Source organism: Puma concolor, chromosome C1, assembly GCF_028749965.1.
Source record: "Puma concolor isolate L17-30 chromosome C1, mPumCon1.1.hap2, whole genome shotgun sequence".
Classification (NCBI taxonomy): Eukaryota; Metazoa; Chordata; class Mammalia; order Carnivora; family Felidae; genus Puma; species Puma concolor.
The window spans coordinates 155,560,760-155,586,134 of NC_141674.1; the positions used below are offsets into that span (position 1 = coordinate 155,560,760).

Below are 25,375 nucleotides of genomic sequence, written 5' to 3' on the forward strand. Positions count from 1 at the left end.
AATTTCCTTTCACATAAAAGTAACCTCCAGTTCCCCAAAGGAAGAAGAAAAGGCTAACAGTTATTTATTTCTATTCATTTGCAGATTTCAACTTCCTCAATATTGGGTTAGATAATTCAGACCTATTCTTGAAGTAACAAAAAACATGAGCAGTGTGCAATCCAGAAACTTGAACTGTGACTTAAAATGACAAATATTTATTATCTCTAGTTTCTGTGGGTCATACATTTGGGAGCAGCTAAACTGGGTGGTTCTGACTCAGGGTCTGTCATAAGGTTGTTGTCAAGATGTTGGCTAGAGACCCAGTTGTCTTGACTGAAGCTGAAAGATCAGCTTCCAAGAAGGCTCCATCTCTTAGTTATTGGCAGGAAACCCCAGTTACTTATTGGCTGTTGGCACAAAGTCTCAGTTCCTCTCCACATGGACCTCTCAATAGGATTGTTGAGTATCTTCATGACATGGCAGCTGGCTTCTCCCATAGCAGGTGACATGAGAAAGAGGGCAAGGAGAAGCTTTCTTTGTGTTCTGATCTTGAGGTCATACACTGTCCCTCTGCCATGTTGTATTCATCAGAGCTAGTCACTAAGAAGAACTCAACTTAAGAGGGAATTGGGCTTTAACTTTTGAGTGGAGGAATATCAAATAATTTGTAGGTATATTTTATAGCCACCACAATCCCCAGTACAACTTGCTTGCTTTCAGAGAAGTATAAGATTGCATAGTACAGAAACAGATAGTCCTAGGATTATATAGGACAGAAATAAAAGTCATAAGTTTGTATTATAGATTTCATTTGATTTCAAATATATGTGTATATACAGATAGGTATCCCATATAAATTATTAATTTACTGAAATAAGACAAATCTGACATGTAATTGTACAGAAGATTCAAGTTGAGAAGAGAATTTCAGAAGTATCTATACCTATGATGACATTTCATATAAACTTATATTACTATATATGAATAAAGAGATATAGTCTATAAAATAATCATTTCCATCTACATACATAAATTTCAATCCTGTACCTTTAAGGAAAGAATTAAAGGCTCTCCATTCTTTTTTTACTATCAGCTTTAAAAGTTTCTTCTTTTGTCATATCCTGGATATATTTCTGGAGTAACTAAGGTAGTAATAATATCTGTCATGTTTGCCACCAGTAAGGAAATGTGTTCAGATTACATTTGCTTAAACAAGGAAGAATGACTTGATGCACTGCCTCCTATAATTTTTACTTTTCATCCCCACTAAAGAGAAAAAAGTCCCCCAAAGGCGAACTGATAGAACACCATTTGAACTCACATAAACTTCTTATGGTGCTCCACCACAAGTGTCAGGAATCACTGTGATGCCTGGTCCAAAGGCAAGACAGAGGTGGGGCCACAGACTTCCCCACCCTCCTAACAAGAAACGGGAGTGGGCCATATATAGCTATAACAGTACTCTGAAGTATTTTCTCAGTACTTTGAAGAGAAAATACAAGTTGGATCTCACTCTGGAGAGTTGATTGATACATATCAAGAAAAAATTTCCTAATAGACAAAGTTCATTAATAAACCTTCAGAAATCAAATCTAGAAAACAATTATGACACCAAAATTCACTTTTATTATGGATAAAAAGCAAAATGTAGCATTTTTTTCTTTCATCTATTTTTCATCCAAATAATAAATCCAAAAGCAAAGCACATTAAAATATAACTTTATTGGTAAATTCTTGAAGTAAAGGAGTAGGCCTTAGTATGAATACCAGCAGCCATGGTGTAGCCATTGAGAGATGTCAAGATAGACTCACAGCTTATCTGAAGTCGTTATTGGATCTCACAAATTTTTACATTTCTTACTACCATTGGTTGTACTAACGTGTAACTGGATATCAAAGGAGTTGTAGGCCTTATTAGCTTATTGGAAAGGTAGGAATGGACCAAGGATGCTGCCTCCTTTTCATTGTAGTTTTCCTTGAAATCTTTTCTAGGACTCTTCTTCTTTATTATTTACATTTTGTCTTTGGCTCCCTTTACTACTATATCCTTTTTTTACTCTATATGCTTGAATAATCAGAGACTCATAAACATTATCAATCAAATCCTGGAAAAAACTTACAGCTTGGCCTTGTCCCATCTGAATACGCTATCCCTTAGTAAATTATACTTGTTGAGTACGTAAATAGGTTTATAGTCACTAATCTTTTTACTCTCTCATGCCAGACGGGCTTATTTTTGGAGACTCAAGTTACAGATTAATTAGTAATCTTGTTCAAGGTAATACCTTGATTCCACCATCATAAGTCGATGGTAACATCATTATTATCATATAATAACTATTTTGTATAGTATTTCAGCCATTTTATAGATCTAGTGACCAAGATTTTCTGAACCAAAGCTGTGGCTTTTGATTTAGCAATAGTTATATCTTTTTTTTCTAATTTGGTAAGTTATCTACGTGCAAAAATTGGTACAAACACATAAAAATAAAATCATGTTTATGGAATCATCTTTGGTTTTAGAAATAAAATTATAATAAATTATCAGTGTCCTGGAAAATCCAGGTCACATGGGGAAAATACTTAGCATCCCAAATAAAACTTTTTTTTTCCTTATTCACTGTATGGTTATCTAGATAACTAAGATTTCTCTTTTGGAACTGAACTTCATTTAGAAGTTTCTTATAATAGTGGTTTCAGTAATTTTGCAATGACTGAAAAGGAAATAGTGTTAATAGTATTACTTGATATTGGCCAGGTATTTATTCCATTCACCTTTTCCAGAATAGTTTATCATAAACTAAAAGGAATACCTATTAGTAAAAAAAAAAATGAGATGTAAGAGTAATTTTGGAAAATTTATAGTTAAGAGCAACTGAAACAACACAATGTTTTGATCACCTATTTTCCTGTTGTGTTCAGGTTCTGAACCTCTTCCTGGCCTTGCTCTTGAGTTCGTTCAGTTCTGACAACCTTGCCGCCACTGATGATGATAATGAAATGAACAATCTCCAGATTGCTGTGGGGAGGATGCAGAAAGGAATTGATTATGTTAAGAGAAAACTACGTGAATTTATTCAGAAAGCCTTTGTTAGAAAGCAAAAGGCTTTAGATGAAATTAAACCTCTTGAAGATCTAAATAACAAAAAAGACAGCTGTATTTCCAACCATACCACTATAGAAATAGGCAAAGATCTCAATTATCTCAAAGATGGAAATGGAACTACCAGTGGCATAGGCAGCAGTGTCGAAAAATATGTTGTGGATGAAAGTGATTATATGTCATTCATAAACAATCCCAGCCTCACTGTGACTGTACCAATTGCTGTCGGAGAGTCCGACTTTGAAAATTTAAATACTGAAGAATTCAGCAGTGAGTCAGATATGGAGGAAAGCAAAGAGGTAGGAATTTTTAAATAAAAAGATGTTTTGACATAATGTATGCTTTAAACTATGAGACTACTTTAAGGTTATGTTTCATCTCTGTAAGAAAATAGAAAATGTCTATTGATACCCTTTCTTTGGCAAAGTTGGTGATAGATAAGTTGATGACAGATTAAAATGTAGCTAGACAAATGGTACGCTGACTCATTTTCTCAAATACTCACCATTTTGGATTCTTGATAATATGAATATGCAGACTAATATGAATTTTTCTAATTTAAAAAAATAATTTTAGATTTGTGAAAGTGCCTTCATTTATTCACTTTCTTCCTTGTAATTCTCCCACAATGGTGTTTTTTGGTACATACTAGAAAAATACTTGGCGAGAGGGCAGTTCTAATTCTCACTTGGCTTTTATGAAACACTTCTTAAAATGTGATCTTACTTAGTTTGCACAGATATTTTTATTTATGAAAAATCTGATTGGGATCTTGACTTGATATTTACATATAGGTTCATGTTTCTGAAGTAAATGTTTTTTTAAGGAAGTGAAGGTAGTGATGAAGAATCATGCTGAAAGTGTGTTTAACCTTACTGAACCAGCGCGTGGTGTCTACACAAACAATATGCCATGATACATTAGAGAATGGAAAATTCTGAATTTACCAATTTACATTAAGCGTCTTGGCAGTTTAAAGTATTCTTTGATTTCCTAGAAGAGTATGAGTACCAGAGTGTGCTTTTAGTTTGTTTATAGGTTAATAAGCACAGGGTTGAGAAGAAAGAGAAGAAAGAATTTAAACCCTTAGTGTTTAATTGTTTAACCATACTAAAATGAAAACAGAATTCCCAGTGATTAAAGCTTGAGTAAACATAAAAATAACAGCCAAAAACAAAGATTCATCCTTTCTTGCCACTTGAATTGATTGACAGAGAAGAGAAAGACCTCTAGTACTGTCTTCATTCTAAGAAAGATAGATAACTGGGGAGTTTGAGGCCCTGAAGGATAAACTTTAAGTAGCATAACAGTCACAAAAATTAGACATTAGTTAATAAAATTATGAACAAAAATATATTTCTATGAAGGAAACCTTAGCTATTTCCATCAGTATTTGCATGTGGATCACGTAAAATCACTGAAGAATATGCTATTTTTCATTCTTTCTTGCTTATAAGACAGGTAGTACTGCTAATTCAGTCATTAGGTAGAAGTAGATGTTAAACATGAAATCCAGAGAAAATTTAAATATAGGTACTAAAATTAACATGTAAGTAACAATGCCATAGCTCCTAGTTTCACAAAATAAGTGATGAGATTCAAGGGAAAACTTTGTAGCCTGAGGCGACAAATTGCTATAACTAGTTGGACTCAGATGTTTACTAATAAGGTCATTATTTTTAAATTTAACAATAACCATATATATATTAATAAAATTTTGGGTAAGCATAGTTGGTTGGATTATGCTGAAGGAAAGGGTGGGGCCTAATTTCTGGTATTGTATATTACCAGAAATTGAGGTCAGCATTTAGAAAATAGAATTGGGTCATTAAATTTTACTGTATATTCCCCTCTTGTTATCTTGACATCTACCAAACGCTAAACATTTCCCTTACAGTAAGGGAAGTCAATTTTTCTTTTTATGTATGTTTAATTTTAGGGTGTCATATAAACTAAGAAGAAATTATGAAGAATCAAATGTTAAAGCCACCAGTCAGTTTAAACTTTTGGCTAAGTTTGAATATCTTGACAGCGAGTCTTCTTAATTTTCAGAAATTTTAAAGTCTCAGGCTTCTCCAAAAGAGCGTATATTCATGTCTCACCTCAAACCATTATGTTCAACATAGGAGGAATGTCCAGTCAGGTGGGGTGTATAGTAGGAAAATGGAAGCTCTCTTTCCAGTTACCGTTAAGCTTTTCCATTTGTTTTCTGTTTGAATTAAGTATTCCAAAATAATATATGTGAAGTCAGTACTTTGGAATTGGAGGAAGAGACTGATCTGCCAGTTGGAAATAGAATTATTGTATTGCCTTAGCTGTGGAGTCCTCTTGATTCCTTCCCACCATAGAGATTGTTACCTGGTTGTTAAGTTTTATTACTTGAGAAATTTTCAATTCTGTCTTTATATCAAACTTGCTAAATACAAACTAATGAAAGATTCAGTCATTAGATAGAAGTAGTCTGGGAAGAGAAATGTGCAGGTTTTCAACTTTGGTATCTAACCTAGTAGCTCTACACTAGAAACTAAACGAGATTTGAGAGAATTATCCAAGAATTCCAAATATTCCTACCTGAAATCTCTGTTTAGTGTTCTGTCTTCTAGTTATTTTTGTCTGGTCATTTTCTTAACTGGTGGGATGGGGTTGTGCTGTTAAATACCAATACTATACTATACTACATGTATAGTAGTAAGAAATGGTATGAAGTTTATGGATTTCTTTTCTAAATAATTTTTTTAAATTAAGGGGGAAAATGGGGCACTTTAAAGAATCTTTGGAATGCCTAGATGAATCCCTTTTTATAGGACAGATGAACCAAGTAGACTCGGAGGTTGTTTAGGAGTTTGAACTAAATCCTCTTTGATGTCTTTGACAAAGCTGTGTGATTCCTTGATAGCTTTTTGTATTTTCTCTATGGCGTTTACAATGTTATAATCATGTATACTTGAACTCAATGTTATTTGGCTGTATTTAATGTAATTCCTTTCATAGTTTGTGATTTCGAATGATTGATTTGTCTTTTAGTGTTTTAATAATGTTGAAGCCATGCTTTATGATTATTTTTCAAAGTGAAATTTACTAGTGTAATATAGTGACCTTCACTGCTTACCATTCTTACTTCTCACAGGGGTAAAACCAAGCTGGAGCCATCAAGAGTGCAGCTCTGGTGTTTTTTAACCAGACAGAGGCTCGTGCCATCACTTTTACCCAGGTTACCCAAGCAAGTTGTACATATATAACTATAATCAGTTTCTAAATGAATTTTGACTGGCCTGCATGTTACTCAGCTACATTCCTTGCCCATCCATTGGCAGTAAAATAAAAATATGCACAGCTGCTCTTATGCTGAGTCATATAAAGCATGGTCAGGCAAGTCTGGCAACCCTAACTTTAAAAGAAATGATTTAGTTGCTAATCTTCTTACATAGATTTTAATAGAAACTATATTCAGTGAAAAGTAAAAGTGCATGCCTTAATGGATTATTTAGTTTCCATTTAATGCTACGGTTTTGAACGTGCTAAGGGCTTATAGGAGAAATGTAGGTGCTCTTTGAAAAACTTGCAGAAAAGCTTTCTCTCCCGTTTTTTTTTTTTTAATATAGCCTCAGTGGGTGTACTTTGTTCGTAATTTTTGTTCAGTGTCATATTAAATATTTCTGAAGGGTAATCTGCAAATCAAAGCAATTCCTTATTCACATGTAAACTGCCTAAAAGGTATTTTAATGTGACAATAATGTAAATGAATTGGAATGTTTCTATTTTAGTTGCTAGCAGCATGGGTATAATTTTTATCTGCTTCATTTTGAAGAAAATGACATTGCTTTATTTAGCAATTGGCCAAAAGTGTTTTAAATTTAGAATATGATTCCCTGGGAGATTCTGTTGATATTTACCCCTAAAACTCCTAGGACTGAAAGAAAAGGAAGTAAATGCCTTTTGTACACCAAAAAAAATTTAAAAGTAAGATGATCATCTTTTAGGTGATGTGTTCATCTGAAAATAGATCTGGAATCCAACTTCTTCATTCTGTTGTTCCTCTGTCCTTTTCGGTTCTTTTTTCCCCCTCTATTTCACCCAAACCTGCTGGGAAACTTTCTCCTGAAGAATATTATTTAAATGTATCATGCACTGCAAACTCTTATATAGGTAGAGAATCATTGTGAGCTCTTTCAGTGTTTTGGAATGATAGGACCTTCCTTGTCATGTGACCATGGCAATGAGTATAACCCTCTTTGGGGTCCATTAGGTGGACCTTTGCATTTCCTGATGTTGAAATCATAGTTTTGTGCTCAAATATGTTAACAAAATTGCTTAGTGCAATTTAATTATTTTTCCAGAAATATTAATTAAATATTTTGTCATTTAGGTGCAGTTTCCTATTCTGCCATTAACTTTAGAACAAACCTACCATAAGCATATTTGGCTCTTTGGAAAGGAGCAATGATTATGTCATTCTTGTAGCATTCTTTCATACATTGGAACAAAATATTCAGTCTTTGGCACTCTAGACTCATGGAAGGTAATGCTTTAAATATTGGAGGAATGATGTGACATGGGATCCAAGAGATGTAGTTGCTCACAATGAAACACAGATACACATATACACAGAGACTAGAGAGATTTTTTTTGTCCTATAATGTATTCATTCTTCAGGAAAATGTGGGATTTGACTCCTTATGATAATGGCTTGTTTTTCCCAGTCTCTTGGGAAAAGGGAAGGTTAGTTTCATTATTTTCTGACTATTCCATTCATCAACTTCTTATATAAACAGGCGTACAAGGAAAGTGATTATCAGATATATTACCTATTGGTTTATTTAGGAGATTTAACTGGAGTACGTATAAGGGAACACAAAGTAGGCAGAAACCAGTTTAAATTGACTCCATTTATTCTTAGCTCTCACATTATTATCATTTTCAATTTCCTTGAATATGTCTCTTATCCTCTCTCAGGAAACATTGTCTGCTCCCTAAAAAAAGTATCCTAGTTTCCAGTTCACGGGGTGGGAAGAGGGAAAAAGATGGGAGAGAGGTCTGGGGGGATAGGTACAGTAAGAACCCATGTATTATTTTCTCCTGGAGAATGTTTAGTCCTCAAGGGAAAGTTTTCCAGTAGGATAGTAATTAAGGGAGAAAAAGGCTCTTAATATCCTTCATGTAAAAACAAAATGGGCCAAACATGTGTGTGTCTTTGGGGCACTCTGTATCTGTGGAGGGGTAGGCCAGCATGATATAAGGGTTACTTTTGCCACACCAAGAAGGATATTTAAAATCCAATTTATGGTTTAGAAAATTGTGTAATGTATCCTTTATAAAGACAAAAATAATTTCTGGGTAATGTATTATAATGCTAATGATACTTTTGATTTTGCCATCTTCCTCATTAAGACAACAACAGTCCCTTTTTGGTATTAAGGTGCCACTTCGGCCTTAAGCTTATCCCAAAGCAAGAACGATTATAACTTTCATGAAAGTGTCATAATAGTGTTAAGGTTTGTCACGGAAAATAACCCAGAGCTCCTTAAATATAAATTCTAATTAAGATCCATGTGGAACAAAGGATTGCCGTTTTGGGGGGCCAAAATCTTTAAATATGAAATGTTTGATTTAAGCTATGTTTGAGGCTATTTCTTTCTCTAAAATCCCAATTCCTTTCATTGAATCAGAGTAGAATATACATCTTTTTCTAAATTATATACAATCTTACTAATTATATTTTCTTAAAAATGTATCTCAATTTTATAATGAGAAACAAGTGTGCCTGTGAAAAAATAGCAAGTTTTCTCTCCCTTTTTCTGTTGTGATTTTTTTAGTTTTTTATTTATTTATTTTGAGAGAGAGAGAGAGAGAGAGAGCGAGCAGAGGAGGGACAGAGAAAAAGAAGGAGAGAATCCCAAGCAAGTTCCACCCTGTGAGCACAGAACCAGACATGGGGCTCAGTCTCGTGAACCGTGAGATCATGACTTGAGCAGAAATCAGGAGTCAGTTGTTAACCAACTGAGCCACCCAGGTGCCCTGTGATTAATTATTTTTAAAAGTAATTTTACTTTCTGAAAGAAAGACTAGTAGTTTGGCACACCAATGTTTAATAGTAATTTATCAATGATATGGAAAGTAAAAGAGATACAATGTTTAAAAATACAAAATGCAATATTATGTACTTTGATATTTATTTATTAGATAATTTAGCAAAATATGATTCTGTCCAGCTTAACTCCTACAAAAATACAGAAGATTTTCAATGGGAAGAGCCCTGTAATATGAGGTTTTCATTAAAATAAATGTTCAAGTAATATTTCCACCTGAAAGTAAATTATTGCCTATGCTACTCATAGCAAGTAACGATTGGCTATTCCTGTTTGATCTCTTTGATCCTGATATTAGAGTACATCATATTTTGTTTAAATGTAACTAGGCAGGGTATCCCAATAATACTATTCAGTTCATTTATTTCCTGAAAAATAAGAACAAAAAATAAAAAGGGAACCTAAACAACCAAATTTTACAAGTTTTAATATAAAACTTGTCAAGTATAGAACTTGAAAGTATAGAACTGGTTCTATTCCTAGCCAATTCATATTTTGGTCTCTTACTCATATGGCATTTTGCAGTAGATGATGCCTAGTTTGGAGCATTTAAAAGCAACTTTTATTTGAAAATTCTTAAAGTACATGAGTTCTAATCATTCCATATAATGATGTATATTTGACAGTTCTATTTAATGAATTTGTACCATAGTTAGGATTTATTGTAATTATGACCATATCTGAAGCTGAAGAGTTTTATAGTCTTAGTTTGGTTCCTTTCATTTTTATGGACCCTTTACACATTTTAACTGTTAGTCAACATACTTTATATTATGATATTTGCCTCTTACGTAATTTTAAGAAAGTCATTGAATTGATGTTATCAAGAAAGACTTTATAAATCACAGTTTCTTGCCTACATCTCATACTATTGTTGAAAGAAAACTTTTTGTTCATTTAATATTCCAATGAGTATTTAGTTCTACTCTACACTAATACTTATAAGAATGTAAATATAAATTGAACTAATACTAATTTCATAGTCATGAAACTTAGGAATCAGTAATATCACAAGCACTATCTCGAACCTACAACATTTAACTATGTATCACGTCTACTAAATATTTTACATTGATAAAGGTTGGTTTTCCTTATGAATCATCAAAATATTCTCTAGAAAATTCTGGTAAAATGGGGTACAGAAGATCTAGAGTCCAGCTACTGACTCACTATAACTTTTGACAAGATAATTAAAGCCACATTTCTTTCTCTAAATAGACACTGGATTGGTTGACGTTGAGGAATAATGTACAGCTTAGATTCTTTATTTGTAAGCCAGGTGAAGTAATGCATGTGACAGGTGGACCCCATGCTGGTCCACATCAGAGGGAAGATGGAGAAGGATGAGATTGCCTCTCCTTAAAAAGGTTCCGTTCACCAGTGGGACTGCAGATCCACTTATATCGTCGAGTCAAAAGAAGGAAAACATTGTCAGAATGATTCAGTATTATTTTACTAATTCCAGAGTTAAACTATAGTTTTCTTCATATACACATTTTAGGCCTGAATAATTGAAAGCCTGATGTTGAGACAGCACCCCTAATTCTAAAAGTTGTTGGCCATTATTTACACAATTCAGAATCTTAAAGGATTTGTGTTATTCTGCACATAAGTGTGAATATTATTTGTATTCCCTCGATGTGAAAGTATTTACTAGGAGATGTCAGAAGTAGTTACTGACAGAATAAAAGAGTCCATGCACTGTTTATTTATTCATTTATGCAACAAACATCTATTAAACACAAACATTGGTGATAGGTACTAGGGACACAAAAATGGCAAAAGTAGTATCTTTGCTTCAGACGATTAAGTCTGGTTATATACATCTTCTAGAGACAAAACACTTTCATGGTGCACTTATGAAAAAGTAGTAACCTGACCTTTAAATACACAAATATTTAGCTCAGTAAAAAGACGTTACTTCTATATCAGTACTAAGGAACTGCACTAAATGAAAGAAGTGATAGTTTATGTTACAGGGATCCTCTGAAACATTTCAAACCAAGATCCACTGGAATTTATCTGATGACTTCTTCCAATCACTGTCAAGACCTAATCTTCATTTTGTTATGGAGAAGTCTATTCATTCATTCATTTTTTAAACAATATTTATTGAGTACCTGCGACATACCCAGCACTGATGTGGACTGTGGTACAGTCACTCACTAATGTGTGGAGTACCCTGAATATGGATCTTCATTTTTCCCTTGGGCTCATCCCTAGGTCTTTCCCCAATCTGTATTTACAGTGTTATCCTTTTTCCTAAAACGAATGTATTCCATTTCTTATTGTGGGCTGTCTGTAGTTAGATCAGTTCTGACTAAGCTTCAGTTTTTCTGATTATCTATGTCATGTTTCAACATCTTACAAATGATAAGATCAGTATCTTTAGGTCCCTAATATGTAACAATTTTATGTGAATCAGATGGATTGGAATGAGACAATAATTTGGTCATTTCTTAGTCAATTGTATATAAACAGAGCTATACTTATCAAAGCCAAAAGACAAAGGATAGGAAATTATACGCAGTGTAAAGAATTAAAATATGTGCAATAAATATTCCCACTTTGCCATGTCATCTTAAACCAAAATATATTCCGATTGTAAGGACAAAGATATCATGATTATCTGTTTAGTATTGTGACACATTTGGTGAGCAGAAAAATAATTCAACAAATTTCAAGCATTTTATAATATATAATACTTGATTTAATGTTTTGGTCAAATTAAAAAACAATCCTGAAACAGTTCTAAGAAGATAGACTCACATCTAATATTTATGCTTCTATCATTGATATTGTTAAATTACACAAAAGCATTTTCAATCTCATATGTATCACATATAAGTAGTTGTAATTCATGAGCATCGCCATGCCAAGAAAATATTTTGTATAAAGAAAATTATTTTCATAAATTAAAGGAACCATCTTCCTGGGGCAAATCCATATAATCCTTAGCTCAAATATGAGTAGAGTATCTCTAGTACTGACTACAATACCCATTTTATAGTAATTTAACATACTTCAATGTGCATTTTATCATGTGCTTACCTCATCCCCTTTATAAAGTAGTCTTATCAGCTCAGCCATTTCCTAATGTTATGCACTAATGGTAATAACATTGTAACAGGTCCGAGAATGCTATGGCCCAAACTACTCTGATTCCATGTGGCACTCATACCTGGCCCTGTGTCATTCCTGCAGCATTTTAAGACCAGATTAAAGACTGGGATACCTTCCTTTATGCTGATCCTTTGAACACCCTAACCTGACTAAAGTTTGGTGGATTTCAAGATTTAAAACAACTTCTTCCTATTATATTTTTCTTTTGGTGGTATTTGATGTAGCCTAAAGGAAACCAAAATGACTACCAGAGATTCATTTCTCCCTGTATCAACAGGACAGGTGAGAGTGCCAGAGTAACAAGTAGTTTCCAAATGCACAATGAAACTCAGGAGTGCATTGGCCAAAGAGAATGCAAAATACCAGCTCTTGCTATAAAGCTAACAATGTGCTGCTCTTTTCTGAGTAAAAAAACTATAGAATATATTTAATAACAACTAGTGGTATATGTTTTCATGTCAATGAAAAGTGGATAAATTTAGATTGTTGCTGTTTATGTGCATTTGATCAAATCTTTTCTGTATTTGACATGAAAATACACTTGTGCAGCTTTCGTTGGTTGGGTCACAATTTTAGAATAAAACAAACTATACCATTTGCAAGCTAATTTACAAAAGCAAGATCACAGATGACCATGTGACTCTGGTGGCTTACATAAGCTCTCTCCAGGATTTTGTTTCAGTATCTCTACATGTGTGCTTAATCAAAAATTATTTAAGTTGTTAGCACCATATTTTTAAAGAAAAAAAATCTGCTGTGGTGCTACCTCTAATCTTGTGACCCCCACCTCTACTAAAGCGGACTGGCATTATGTTTAAGATATTCTTAAATTACAGATCAAGGAAATTGCATACAGAAGACTTGAGGGCACGCCTTTTGAATTTTTATATTATAGATTAAAGAAAATATTTTAAAAGCTTTTCTGTGGAATTGATTTTCAGAAGCTAAATGCAACTAGTTCATCTGAAGGCAGCACAGTTGATATAGGAGCTCCCGCTGAGGGTGAGCAACCTGAGGTAGAACCCGAAGAATCCCTTGAACCTGAAGCCTGTTTCACAGAAGGTAAGTGGAACCATGCATATGAGCTCATTGGACCCCTCTTACCAGTCTCTGTCTCTACCCTCCAATCATTTATATCTATCTAGTAGCTGTTCATTTACTTTTTTGATTTTTTTCTTTTTCTGTATCAAAACAAAGATACGTTTTTGTAAGGTAAGATTTAGTTTATGTAATCAGACACGCTTATATTTGTGCATCCTGTTCAACTAAGAAATGCTCCTAAGTCTATGGGTGTTTTGGTAGCCTTCTAGAATATCTAATCAGGGAGAAAGCCAAATCAAGCATATCTCTCTTTAGCTTTAAAAAAAAAAATTAAAGGAAACAAATTTTAAGTCAAAGAAGTAATTTATTGTGCACTGTTTTATCAGTTTACAATGGGTACTAATTGATAAGTATATATTTAAAACTGTCCATGATTAATGGTTACTTGCATCTGTCAAGGTCAATTTCTTATTAGTTCTGAATGTTAGTAGATAACAGATAATGAAGTGCCAAAATATATTGAGTTATATAATATGAGGCACCATGCCACTGGGGCATACCAAGAGGACTTTCTGAAAAAAGCTAAAATTATGTTATTTGAAGTATGAATCAGTTATTTTCTGAACAGTAATGCTATATATCAAACAGCCCAAAACTTCTTAGCATTTAACCAAAAAACATACTTTTGCTCACAAGTCCAAGGCCAGCTAGATGATTTTGCTGATCTTGGATAGGCTCTCTTCCAAACCTGAGGTCTTAGACGGACTGTTGGGCTGCCTCAGCTCTGCTCCACTCATCTCGTTCTCCACATAGTGGCCAGATATGTTCTAGTGGTGAAGGCACAAGAGCAAGAGAGGAAACCTGCCAAGGACTGGTCAAGCCTCCTCTTATGTCAGGTTTGCTCCTGTCCCGTTCACAAAAGCAAAGTTACCTGGCCAGTCCAGAGTGTGAGGGAATGCACCACTAATGATACAAAGAGGCAGAAAAATTAGTACAATAACACAAGATACGAAATTCTTCACCTTTCTTATATAAATTTCTATTGTAGGTACAGAAACGTTTCTCTAAAACCCTGGAAATCACTTCATGTTTAACTCACTTTTTAGTTAACAGCTATTTAATAATGCATGCCATGTCTTAGCCTCAAATCAATACTATATTGTAATTGCTTAAGTAAAAATTTGTTTTAAAAATAGTGACTGCCTCAAATTGTTACTAGTAATGCAATTTTGTTACAACTAATTCCAAATGTGTTTCATTTGGGTTATGTGTGTTTACATTAAGAACACTAAAACTAGAACGCCTGCCTGGTTCAGTTGGTTAAGCTTCTGACTCTTGATTTTGGCTCATGGTCATGATCTCACAGTTCATGAGATAGAGCCCCGCATCAGGCTCTGCACTGACAGGGTGGGACCTGCTTGGGCTGCTCTCTCCTCTCTCTTTGGCTCTCTCGCCTCCACCCAGCTCTCACACCCCCATGCATGCATATGCGCATTCTCTCTCACAATAAATAAACATTAAAAAAAATAACATTAAAGCTATTTTAATTTAAACTTTAAGCTAATTTTTAGCATATGTAATTACACAGACATTAGAAATCACAATTGATGTTGGATTCTTTCAAGGTGTATTACAGAAGATTATGTTGCATATACCTATTGATTTGGGACTTATATGCATTGGTAAAAATAAATACTTAAATATTAATTGTCAATTCTTAAATAACTTCAGAGGGAAGGCTATTTGTTCAGCCTAAGTTATGAGGGAAGTAAGTCACTTTTTGCTATTTTTCTCCAAAAAGTCTGCATACGTTCCAGTGTTACTTCATTATGAAAAAAATATATGACTTCACAAAACATTCAATTATTGTGAAAATTCACAATAATTCAAGTGGTATTTCACAAACATAATTTCTGTGGCATTCGTTTTTACTCTTTACCAGACAATTAGCTTATTTTTTGAGTTACAATATATGCATATATACTGCAATAATAAGGAAATAATATGTAATCATGGAATAATAACTATGATACTCTCAACATTTGTCATTTGTGAAGCTTAAAAACATTTAAATATGAAATATTATGAAATACGTTCTATATAGAATATAGAGTAACTTCACATTGTAGAAAATGATAAATAATATATAGATGCCCACCAACCAACTTTAACAATTTGAATACTGTTATCATATTTGCTTAAGACTTTTTATTTAAGAATAAAACAGATACAGACTAGACCCATTTTATTCTCCTTCCTTATCCCATTTTCTTCCTTTTTTCTCAGAAATAAGCCAATGTCTCAAATTCGGCATTTATCATTCCCACTAAAATCAGTCTTTTTCTGTTAAACTGGTTTTTTCATCTCATATTCTCTTTAGAGAAAAAAAAAAACAACACCTAAATTTAGTTCTATTTACTTTATTACAATGAATATTTTCAGGTCATGTAAATCTTCTTGATCTTTTGAGAAACAGAAATATGAAAAAGATCTTGCCCTCAAAGAAACAACAAATATAATGCTATTTATTTCTTAGTTGAGAGGCTAATAACAATGTGCATCATTAAATTTTCATGAAACAAAGGCTATGATCTGGCTGGCTGGCATTATAAAGTAGCATCTGATAAATATCTATACAGTAAAATATCTGCTCTTTTCAAGATGAGGTTTCCATTTTTCTATTCATTGATCCAGAGCCCTCTTCCTGGTTAAAACCCTATGTCATGACTCATCTGTCTCCCACGCCCCAGCATCCTGCTGTGTGTGTGCTGTCAGATCCCATCACTCCGCCTTATTTCCTGATGCCTGACCACCATCACCACGCTTACCTTGTTTTTACTTTCTTAGTGTTCAGTTGATTGAATTTCAACTTCTTTCTTCTATCCATTCAGTCCCTTGTATAGGTAGAGATCATTCTACACCCATGTTCTTACCATGTCCATCTTCATAACTCCCAAATAAATCCTTCAATGTTTTACTCGTAGACAGCATATAAAATCTAAATTCTCCAACTGACTCATTCAGGTCCCTTTTTTAGATTGACTCCTAACTGTCTCCTTTATGCAACTTCTAGGTCTGTTATTAAGTTTTATTGATACCATTGTTTCTCCATTCTTTTACAGCTCCTGTACTAGACCTGATTCTTACCTATCCCTCAAAGTCTAACCCGAAATTCATTTTGTCTACAAAGCTCAATATCAAAAATTAATCTGACCGATCAGTTCTCACAACACTTTATTTAATTTGTGATATTATTTATTTTCTGTGACTATAGAATTTGTGAGCAAAACTCCTGTACTTAAAGTGCACACTTTTTGTTAAAGAAAAGCTATGTTGGGGTGCCTGGGTGGCGCAGTCGGTTGGGCGTCCGACTTCAGCCAGGTCACGATCTCGTGGTCCGTGAGTTCAAGCCCCGCATCAGGCTCTGGGCTGATGGCTCAGAGCCTGGAGCCTGTTTCTGATTCTGTGTCTCCCTCTCTCTCTGCCCCTCCCCCGTTCATGTCTCTCTCTGTCCCAAAAATAAATAAACGTTGAAAAAAAAAATTTTAAAAATAAAAAAAAAAAGAAAAGCTATGTTTACACGTTCTAGTTATTGTAATTTGTCCAGTACAATTCCTTGAATGCTGCAGATATTCAATAAATACTTGTTGTCAAGCCTTGATAAACTATAACTCAGTATGTTTATATACACAAGTTACACAAAGGTGTTTACGGCATTGTTGCTGATAATAGCCAGAATTAAAGCAACATATTCAATAATAGTGGAATAATTTTATGGATTCTGGTTAAGTCTGGTAATCTTATTTAGAGAAGTATTTTGAAAACTTTCACAGTTCTATTTATTTGTAAAAAAAAAAAAAAGCAAAATGTATATATTATGCCATGAAATGAACTACTTAGAATTCAAATGTCCATATATAAATGGAATTACACTCATAAGATGATAAGATGGAAATATCAACTTTCGGTGATTTTATTTTTCCTTCTGTTTTTCTATATGTTTTTATGATGTAATATAACCCATAATAATAATCACATAAACATAAAAAAGTATTTTTGAATGAATGATTTAAAAACTATACAGATGACTTCTGTTTGCATGAGTGGAAGCCATCTTTAAAAAATAGTTAGGTGCAATGTATCAGGTAATAATTTAGAAGAGGTTCCCACCAACACAAAGGTACATAATCCAAGAGTAATTCTCTTTTCTTCATTTACTTTGACTTATTGTAGACTGTGTACGGAAGTTCAAGTGTTGTCAGATAAGCATAGAAGAAGGCAAAGGAAAACTCTGGTGGAACTTGAGAAAAACTTGCTATAAGATAGTGGAGCACAACTGGTTTGAAACCTTCATTGTCTTCATGATTCTACTCAGCAGTGGGGCACTGGTAGGTGACATATGACCTGCGCCTTTTCCTTTACCTGAAACTCTTCAAAAACCTCTTACAGGTTTTTAAAATCCAGTGCTTGTGAAGTAAGAAACATTGTGCGATATCCCTAGCACAGTGTGAGAGGCTTAGGAAATAGCCATTTTTATTGTTGTGGAATAAGTCTCAGATTGAATCAGGCCAAGTATGGTTTCTTGTAATATTTAAAGAAAGGTACTTCTGACTTTTAGTCATCAGAGGTAGTTCTTATAAAGAGTGATTATGCAGACATGATATGGGATTATCAGGTGAGTATCAAACTGCTTAACATAAACTCCATTTTGCAGGGAACTCACTTGTCTTGTTTGTGCGGATTCACTAGTGCCAATCACAGTGAATGACAAATAGTAGACAAACTTAATTGCTGACTAGTAGCAAAGTGAAAGCATTACAACTTAATTTATATCTGATTTCACTCAATGGAAGGGTCAGTTTGGTCAAGATATTAATTAATATATGAAAATCGTGTGACCTGTTTTCCCATTTGGTGATACAAATGTGGCTGCATTTCTTTTATTTTTTCAGTTAGTCACTACCGTGTTTGGTGAGTGGATTTCATTAGGGGGATTATAGTGTTGTAAGTGGAGGCCTCTAACCCTGCCTCTGATTTGACTAAGAATCCGGCATCCTGCCATGTACTTGAGCAAAGAGAGCCAGCCCTGCGTTTTTCATGCCAATAAGGAGGGAACTCTGAAGTCTCACCAGTAACTAGTGTCTTCGCTGTCTTAGCTCTTGGTTCTCAGTCATACCCAGTCAAATCTCCCCAAAGTGCACTAACATGCTGACACAATGGCTGGCTTCTGGGGCGCTTCCAGCTTCAGCTGTAAATTGAGCTCAAAAGACTTTAGGTCCTTGTTTTGAGCCCTGGTTGCAAGCCCAGATCCCCTTTTCTCCGAAAAGAAAAATATTCTTTTGTCCTTAATCCAGACCACCAAGTTATCCTGATAGTTTTTCCTATAAGGGGATTGAGTTAGATAAGTGGTCTTTTCATTCCAGAACACCCAAAGGCTCCTGAAAAGGAGTTCCCCAACCTTTCCCAAGAGCTCTGCAAAATGACACAGGGATGGGAAGAGGGAGCTTCCCAAATACACACCACACATGTGCCCAGACTGAGCAAGAGAAATAGAGTGGAGAAAGTGATAAACCTCTGTCCCTCTTTCTCCAGGTTGGGTGGGGAGAGGGGGCTCCTTGCCTTACATTCGCATTACTGAGAGAATACATTACAGTGCACTGAACAAAGCAGATCTACTCACACTTGATTTTCTCCCTCCTGCTGTGGAGAGATGGACCTGACAGTCGCAAAATTTTTAAGCTCTTTGAGATACCCTGATACCCTAATTTAAAAATTATTATAATTCATTGGCTGACTGAAATATGCAGCCAATAGTCATTGCATACAGGTAACTATAAAGCAAAATGCCACTATGGGAAATGGGAAGAAGCCTTCCAGACTTAAGCACCTGAGTAGAGGCTTGCAGCATGGTTTTCCTATTAAGACATCAATTAGAGACGGTTTATGACAATGAAATTCATTGGAATTTTTTCACTTACAGGCCTTTGAAGATATATATATCGAGCAGCGAAAAACCATTAAGACCATGTTAGAATATGCTGACAAAGTTTTCACTTATATATTCATCCTGGAAATGCTTCTAAAGTGGGTTGCGTATGGTTTTCAAATGTATTTCACCAATGCCTGGTGCTGGCTAGATTTCCTCATTGTTGATGTGAGTATTCTGCACTTTCTTGTTTCATCCCATTGGCATGATATGATAGTTCTAGCAATGGTGCCTGGCACATAGTAGGCACTCAATAAAAACTTCATGTATATATAAATGATGGTTCCCATTTTCCCAATGAGAATCTACCCCAAAATGTTTTTTTGCTGATTTAAATTCAGATACTTTCATAGGTGAAACAGTCAAATGCTGCCTTACTTTACCTACTGATTTAGTTGCAAATTAATATTTAAATCCCAAGTTACACAAAATATATTAATGTAGAAGTTTTGCTTTTCTCGTTCTTACCTTTGACAGAATTACTGTATTTAAATTCCTCACAGTTATCTTTGACGTTAGTATTTTTGTCATCATCAGAGCGTCTTGAGAGGTGTTTGTCCCAAGATGGATTACTAATTACAAGGAAACTTGAAAGTCAAAAAAGCAGGAGACACTTCTTGATTTGTGGGATGATTGAAATAGATTGGCTGTGGGCCAATTATTTCAGAGTTGTATTAAACTGCCCTGGTGTTGAAAATAAAGGTGGAGTACCAGACTATAAAAGTCTTTAAAAAAATTGAATAGGAAGTTGCTCTCTGGTTTCCGAGGGAGTATAGATCTCACTTTTTATTCACAAAAGAACAAAAGAAATAAAAATCATTTTCCTTTAGTTCCAGAGACTTACTTCTTAAATGCCTTTTAAATCAGTAGTCTATGCATAATGGGTAAAAAGAAGTTTAAAGGCCTTTTCTCTAGAAAAGACTAGGCAAGTCAGTGGGGACAGGGGACAGGCACATGGGGGAGGTGACAGGATGATGTTCACAGCCAGCAAAGGAGGAGAACTCTGGAATTTGCAGGAAAGCACAATGTGCTAAATACTGCACTTTGAAGATAATATTCTGTTGATTGTAATTCCTTGGAATTAAATTTTTTTTTTAACGTTTATTGATTTTTGAGAGACAGAGAGAGACAGAGCATGAGTGGGAAAGGGGCAGAGAGAGGGAGACACAGAATCGGAAGCAGGCTCCAGGCTCCTAGCTGTCAGCACAGAGCCCAATGTGGGGCTCGAACTCACAAACTGTGAGATCATGACCTGAGCCAAAGTCGGTTGCTCAACCGACTGAGCCACCCAGACACCCCTGTAATTCCTTGGAATTTAAAGACATATTTTTAACTTGAAATATTTTGATATATAAAACTTGCATATCATGCCAGTAAAAACAACAAAAAAGGACCCTTTCATGAAAAAAGTTATTTTTTATAGTTTCAAATGAAAGAAAAATCAACTTTTAATCCAATATAAACTTTCTAATCACCAAACAGAAGAAAAAATTATGAGACAAAGAGAGTTCTTTGAATTTAAGGTGGAAAATATCCTTGTTATATATTTTTTCCTAATCTGCCTAAAGCAAATCCACTATTAAATGTAATGTATAAAGTCTTCATGCAGAATTACATCAAAAGTTTTCTGGCAATATAGGAAGACAATAAAAAAATACTTAAAACCACATTTGATTGGACAGCACACAATGAAAAAATATACCAAGACTATAACCTTTGATTTGTATAATGGGATTATGGATGATACTTTTCCTTTTCTTTATTTTCTGTATGTGGTTATGATACATTGGTAAATTTATAATAAAAATATATGCCATTTAATGTGTCTGTGTAATATTAAAGCATTAAATCAATATGACCTGAATATAAAGAAATTCTTAGGAGGAATCCAGTTGTCCTGCAGCTGATGCTCATATTACTGAGCATATCCTGATATTTACCTTCTTAAATTTAAGAAGACTTCTTGGGGCATCTGGGTGGCTCAGTCAGTTAAGCATCTGACTTCGACTCAGGTCATGATGTCACAGTTCCTGAGTTTGAGCCCGCATCGGGCTCTGTGCTGACAACTCAGAGCCTGGAGCTTGGTTCGGATTCTGTGCCTCCCTCTCTCTCTGCCCCTCTGCTGCCCGCCCTCTCTCTCTCTCTCAAAAATAAATAAACGTTAAAAAAAAACTTCTTAAGACAATATGTGAAACTCATCAATACCTTGCTTTATATCAAATATATTATTGATCTTCTGTTTTGTTATGAAAGTTACAAATGTGAATGTCCTTTTTCTAGCTTCTGGCTTGAAGTCGACTAATGAGGACAGATATATATACAATGAGAAGATGATGTTGGTATTAGAAGTGCTGTTCACTTCACTAAGGAAGGGGGAAAGGCTTTGTGAGGTCAGCACAATGTAAGCTGGAGTTTGAGGAATGCGAGCGTCAGCAGGTATAGATAAGGGGAGGGACGCCAAAGCGTTAAAATACTGATGCATACCAAGCAGGGCCTGTTCAAGAAACACATAACACTAGAGGGTAAGAACAGTGCCACAGGGTGAGGACAAATGTATTGTAGTTGGATGATGACGTAAGAAAGGTAAGTTTGAGAAGTGTTTAAAGTATCTGAGATGCCATCCAAAGAGATACGGAAGCCCATAAAGCATTATCTATGGAAAGTAACACAAAAAGCTTGCTCTACTAGAGAGAGAAGTGTGGTGGGGTAGTGCATGATTGAATAGAAAGGGGATAATTTAGAGGCCAAAAGACCAATTAGGAGATTGCAACAGAAAGATGAGAAAGCCTGAATGTATCTCCTTCTCACATTTCACTACACAAGTCACATAAAATTGGGTAATTTACCATTTCTTTTAATTAGCCAATAAATATTGTCCCTGTTCAGAATTTTTTTCTTATGCCCTACTTTTACCTTTCATTCTTTAATTTATGCTTATTTCTTTTGGATTCTGTCTTCAGGGAAGATTAAGTAGTCCAGGGCCTCATATTTTATATGCAGAAAATCTTCACAACGAATGACAATTCAGTAACTTTAGTTTTCAATTATCTGTGAAGAGAAGGCTCACAAAGGCTAAAAGTTTAGATTTTAGGAAAAATATGTAAACCACTTAAGATAAATTTTTGTAGCTCGATTTTTGCCAAATTTAGAGGTTTTGTTATTTCACATTTCATGTGCCAAATTACTTTGAATAAGTTTTGTTGGAAAAATTTTCTGTGTACTTCATTTATTTTTTAAAAAAAATATTTTTTTCAAATACCATTTACACTATGCTCTTAAAAGTTATATTACACATCTATTTTTATTTATTGCTTTTGAAATTCAAGTGCCATTTAGAAAAAATACTTTTTCTTAGATTATGTAGTTTTAATGAGTTTTCTATGTACTTTCAAAGGAAATCAGACATTTCTGTGCCACCAATAAGAGTTGTTCTTTTCCTTTTTAGTTGAGATTTTAGAACTTCTATCAACTACATTAATTGTCTGTATAAATGACCCAAAAAATATTGTTCTGGCAATTTCTAATTAGTCATACTAAAATCTCAATTTTTTAAGAGGGTTATTTTTATTTTTATTTTTTAAAGTTTATTTATTTATTTTGAGAGAGGGAGCAGGAGGGGCAGAGAGAGAGGGAGAGAGAATCCTGTCAGTGCAGAGCCCGAGATGGGGCTTGAACCCACAAACCATGAGATCATGACCTGAGCTGAGATCAAAAGTCGGATGCTTAACCAAATGAGCCATGCAGGCACCCCCTGAAATCTCAATTTTTCTTTTTTAGTTAATTATTTTAATTTGACGTAATTAATGGTTTTATGCCCTCGTAATGAAGTTGACACAAAGACAAAGCCACTATTTAGAGGCCTAGATCTTTCTGAGTGTGTTTGTGCTCAGATTCACAAGTGGTTTATGTACTTCACCTGTGTACTTGCACTGTTTTAACCTTCTTCCTTGAGGGTGTGCTAAATAGAATTTTACAGATCTGTAGATGAAGATTGCACTTCTGTGGTATTCTGTTTCTTGTTTTACATTTGATTAAAAAAAACTGTTCTTGTCAAGAATCTTGAAAAGAGAACATGTATAGCTTCTTCTTTCTCGTAAGTTTATGGCAGTAGTTCTCAAAGTATGGCTGACAGACCAGTATCTTTAGCCTTACCTGGGAACTTGAAGAAATGCACATTCTCAGGCCCTACCCCAAATCTGCTGAATCAGACTCTGCCTGCCAGCAATCTGTGTTTTCAGCAAGCCCTCCAGGTGATTTTGATACTCACTAGAGGTTGAGAACTACTGGTTTATTGCACAGAGCAAGATTGAACGGGGTAAGCATTTTTGTCTATAAATAAGAAAACTGTGTTGCTTTCTCATTGTTTGCTTTCTCATTGGTATAGGTCTCATTGGTTAGCCTGACGGCAAATGCCTTGGGTTACTCAGAACTTGGTGCCATCAAATCCCTCAGAACACTAAGAGCTCTGAGGCCATTGAGAGCCTTATCCCGGTTTGAAGGAATGAGGGTAAGAGCCACTGCTTTAGAAATTGCTGGAATTATAATTGAGAACAGACTGACATTTTCTACCTCAGAAATGACAAATCCATGGAGACTTTATGTCTTATACATCCATACTGATGTAACCAGTTGATCAATAAAACTTGTCAGATGTCCATAAACTTGACACTGTTGGAGACACTCACATAATAGAATGCCTAAGTGATTCCTTCTAATTAGAAACAATTAGACCGCTTCTAAGTAGATTTTTCACTCTGTGGGAAATCTGAATCATGTTGCATAGACTTCAAATGTGAGACAAGATTAGTTATGTTCATTCCATTTGTAAATGTGCAGGAAATTCCACTGACTGTAATTTAAAACCACCAAAGAATTCCTCATTTCTTCATTGCTCCTATGATGTGTTGTGAGTCTTCTAAAATCTGAATCTGGCCCTTTAGCTTTCAAACACAGGCTGAGGTGGCTGAAAAGTAGGCCAGCTGTGGAAATCTAACAGTCATTTAGAAAGGTGGTACACAGGGACAAGGAGGAATTTGTGTTGCCATTTGTCATCCCCCGGGGCACGTAACCTGAGAACACACACCCTCAGCACGGAGGAAATGATGACACCCTATCTCTGTGGATTTAGCTATTCCAAAAGAAACTCTTAGAAAATGACACTTTTTCTGATATTTGGAAATAGTTACTGGGGACTTCCTCTGAATGTTTCAGACATAACCAGAAATGAATGATGTGTGTAAGTGTGCGTGCTTGTGTGTTGGTGTGCGCATGGTTGCATAGAAAGGAATGGTTAGCTGTTAAATTATTTTCACTTTATCAATTTTAAATCAGTAGTAGTTTTAATTTAAGAAGGAGAATCAAACTGTCAGTACTAAAATAATTTTTCATATTTTCTATATCAAATTTGCATAGATAGTCCTTCCATACATCTGTCTTGGAAAACACGTGTGTTATTTCTTTGCTATCCAGTTTTGTGAGTGTGTGTGTGTGTGTGTGTGCACCTGCGTGTGTGTGTTTTAAGTTTTTTAACCAATATCATCTCCTCACATTTGCAGAGCATTCCTTGTAGTGAACTTAAAAATGAACTGTCAAGTCCACAAGTCCCTCTGACTTATTAGAGAGTTGAAATTCTAGTAGTAACTTAGTACTGTATTAAGTTCTTTTAAAGCTACTTTCATTTAAAAACACATTAAAATATTGTCCTTTACTGACTAGGCTCCAGGTGCCAATTTGCAGACGAATTGTGCCTTTTGCCAAGTACTCATTTGGTATTGTTGCTGTAAGATACCGTTACTCATATATTTATATGTATGTACGTATGTACTTTTTATACCATAAAGCATTTGAGGAAGGTTAATGCATGTATTTCTCATATTTTACATGTCTGTTCATCGATAAAGTTTATTTCTGGTGTAGGTTAGGTGCACTTGCACAGAAAAAGATATTTTGCTGAACACTTCCTTGAGAGATAATTTTAAAAAGTGCTGAAAAACGTTTCCTGGAAGTCCTAGTTAATTGAGAAAGCTGCAAGGAACAAAACCATTCAGTGAAGAC

At 34.7% G+C, this 25,375-nt stretch overlaps 1 protein-coding gene across 6 annotated transcripts in view; it reads left to right on the forward strand.

The window, feature by feature from the left end:
• The window catches only part of LOC112861323 (sodium channel protein type 2 subunit alpha), a 140,548-nt gene that overhangs the window by 100,142 nt on the left and 15,031 nt on the right, over positions 1-25,375 (forward strand). For all 6 annotated transcript variants that reach the window (XM_086718795.1, XM_086718792.1, XM_086718796.1 and 3 more), the window contains 5 exons: positions 2,905-3,384; positions 13,236-13,356; positions 17,569-17,723; positions 19,316-19,489; positions 23,706-23,828. In XM_086718795.1, the coding sequence (XP_086574921.1) occupies positions 2,905-3,384; positions 13,236-13,356; positions 17,569-17,723; positions 19,316-19,489; positions 23,706-23,828 (1,053 nt within the window). The remainder of the gene's footprint in view (positions 1-2,904; positions 3,385-13,235; positions 13,357-17,568; positions 17,724-19,315; positions 19,490-23,705; positions 23,829-25,375) is intronic.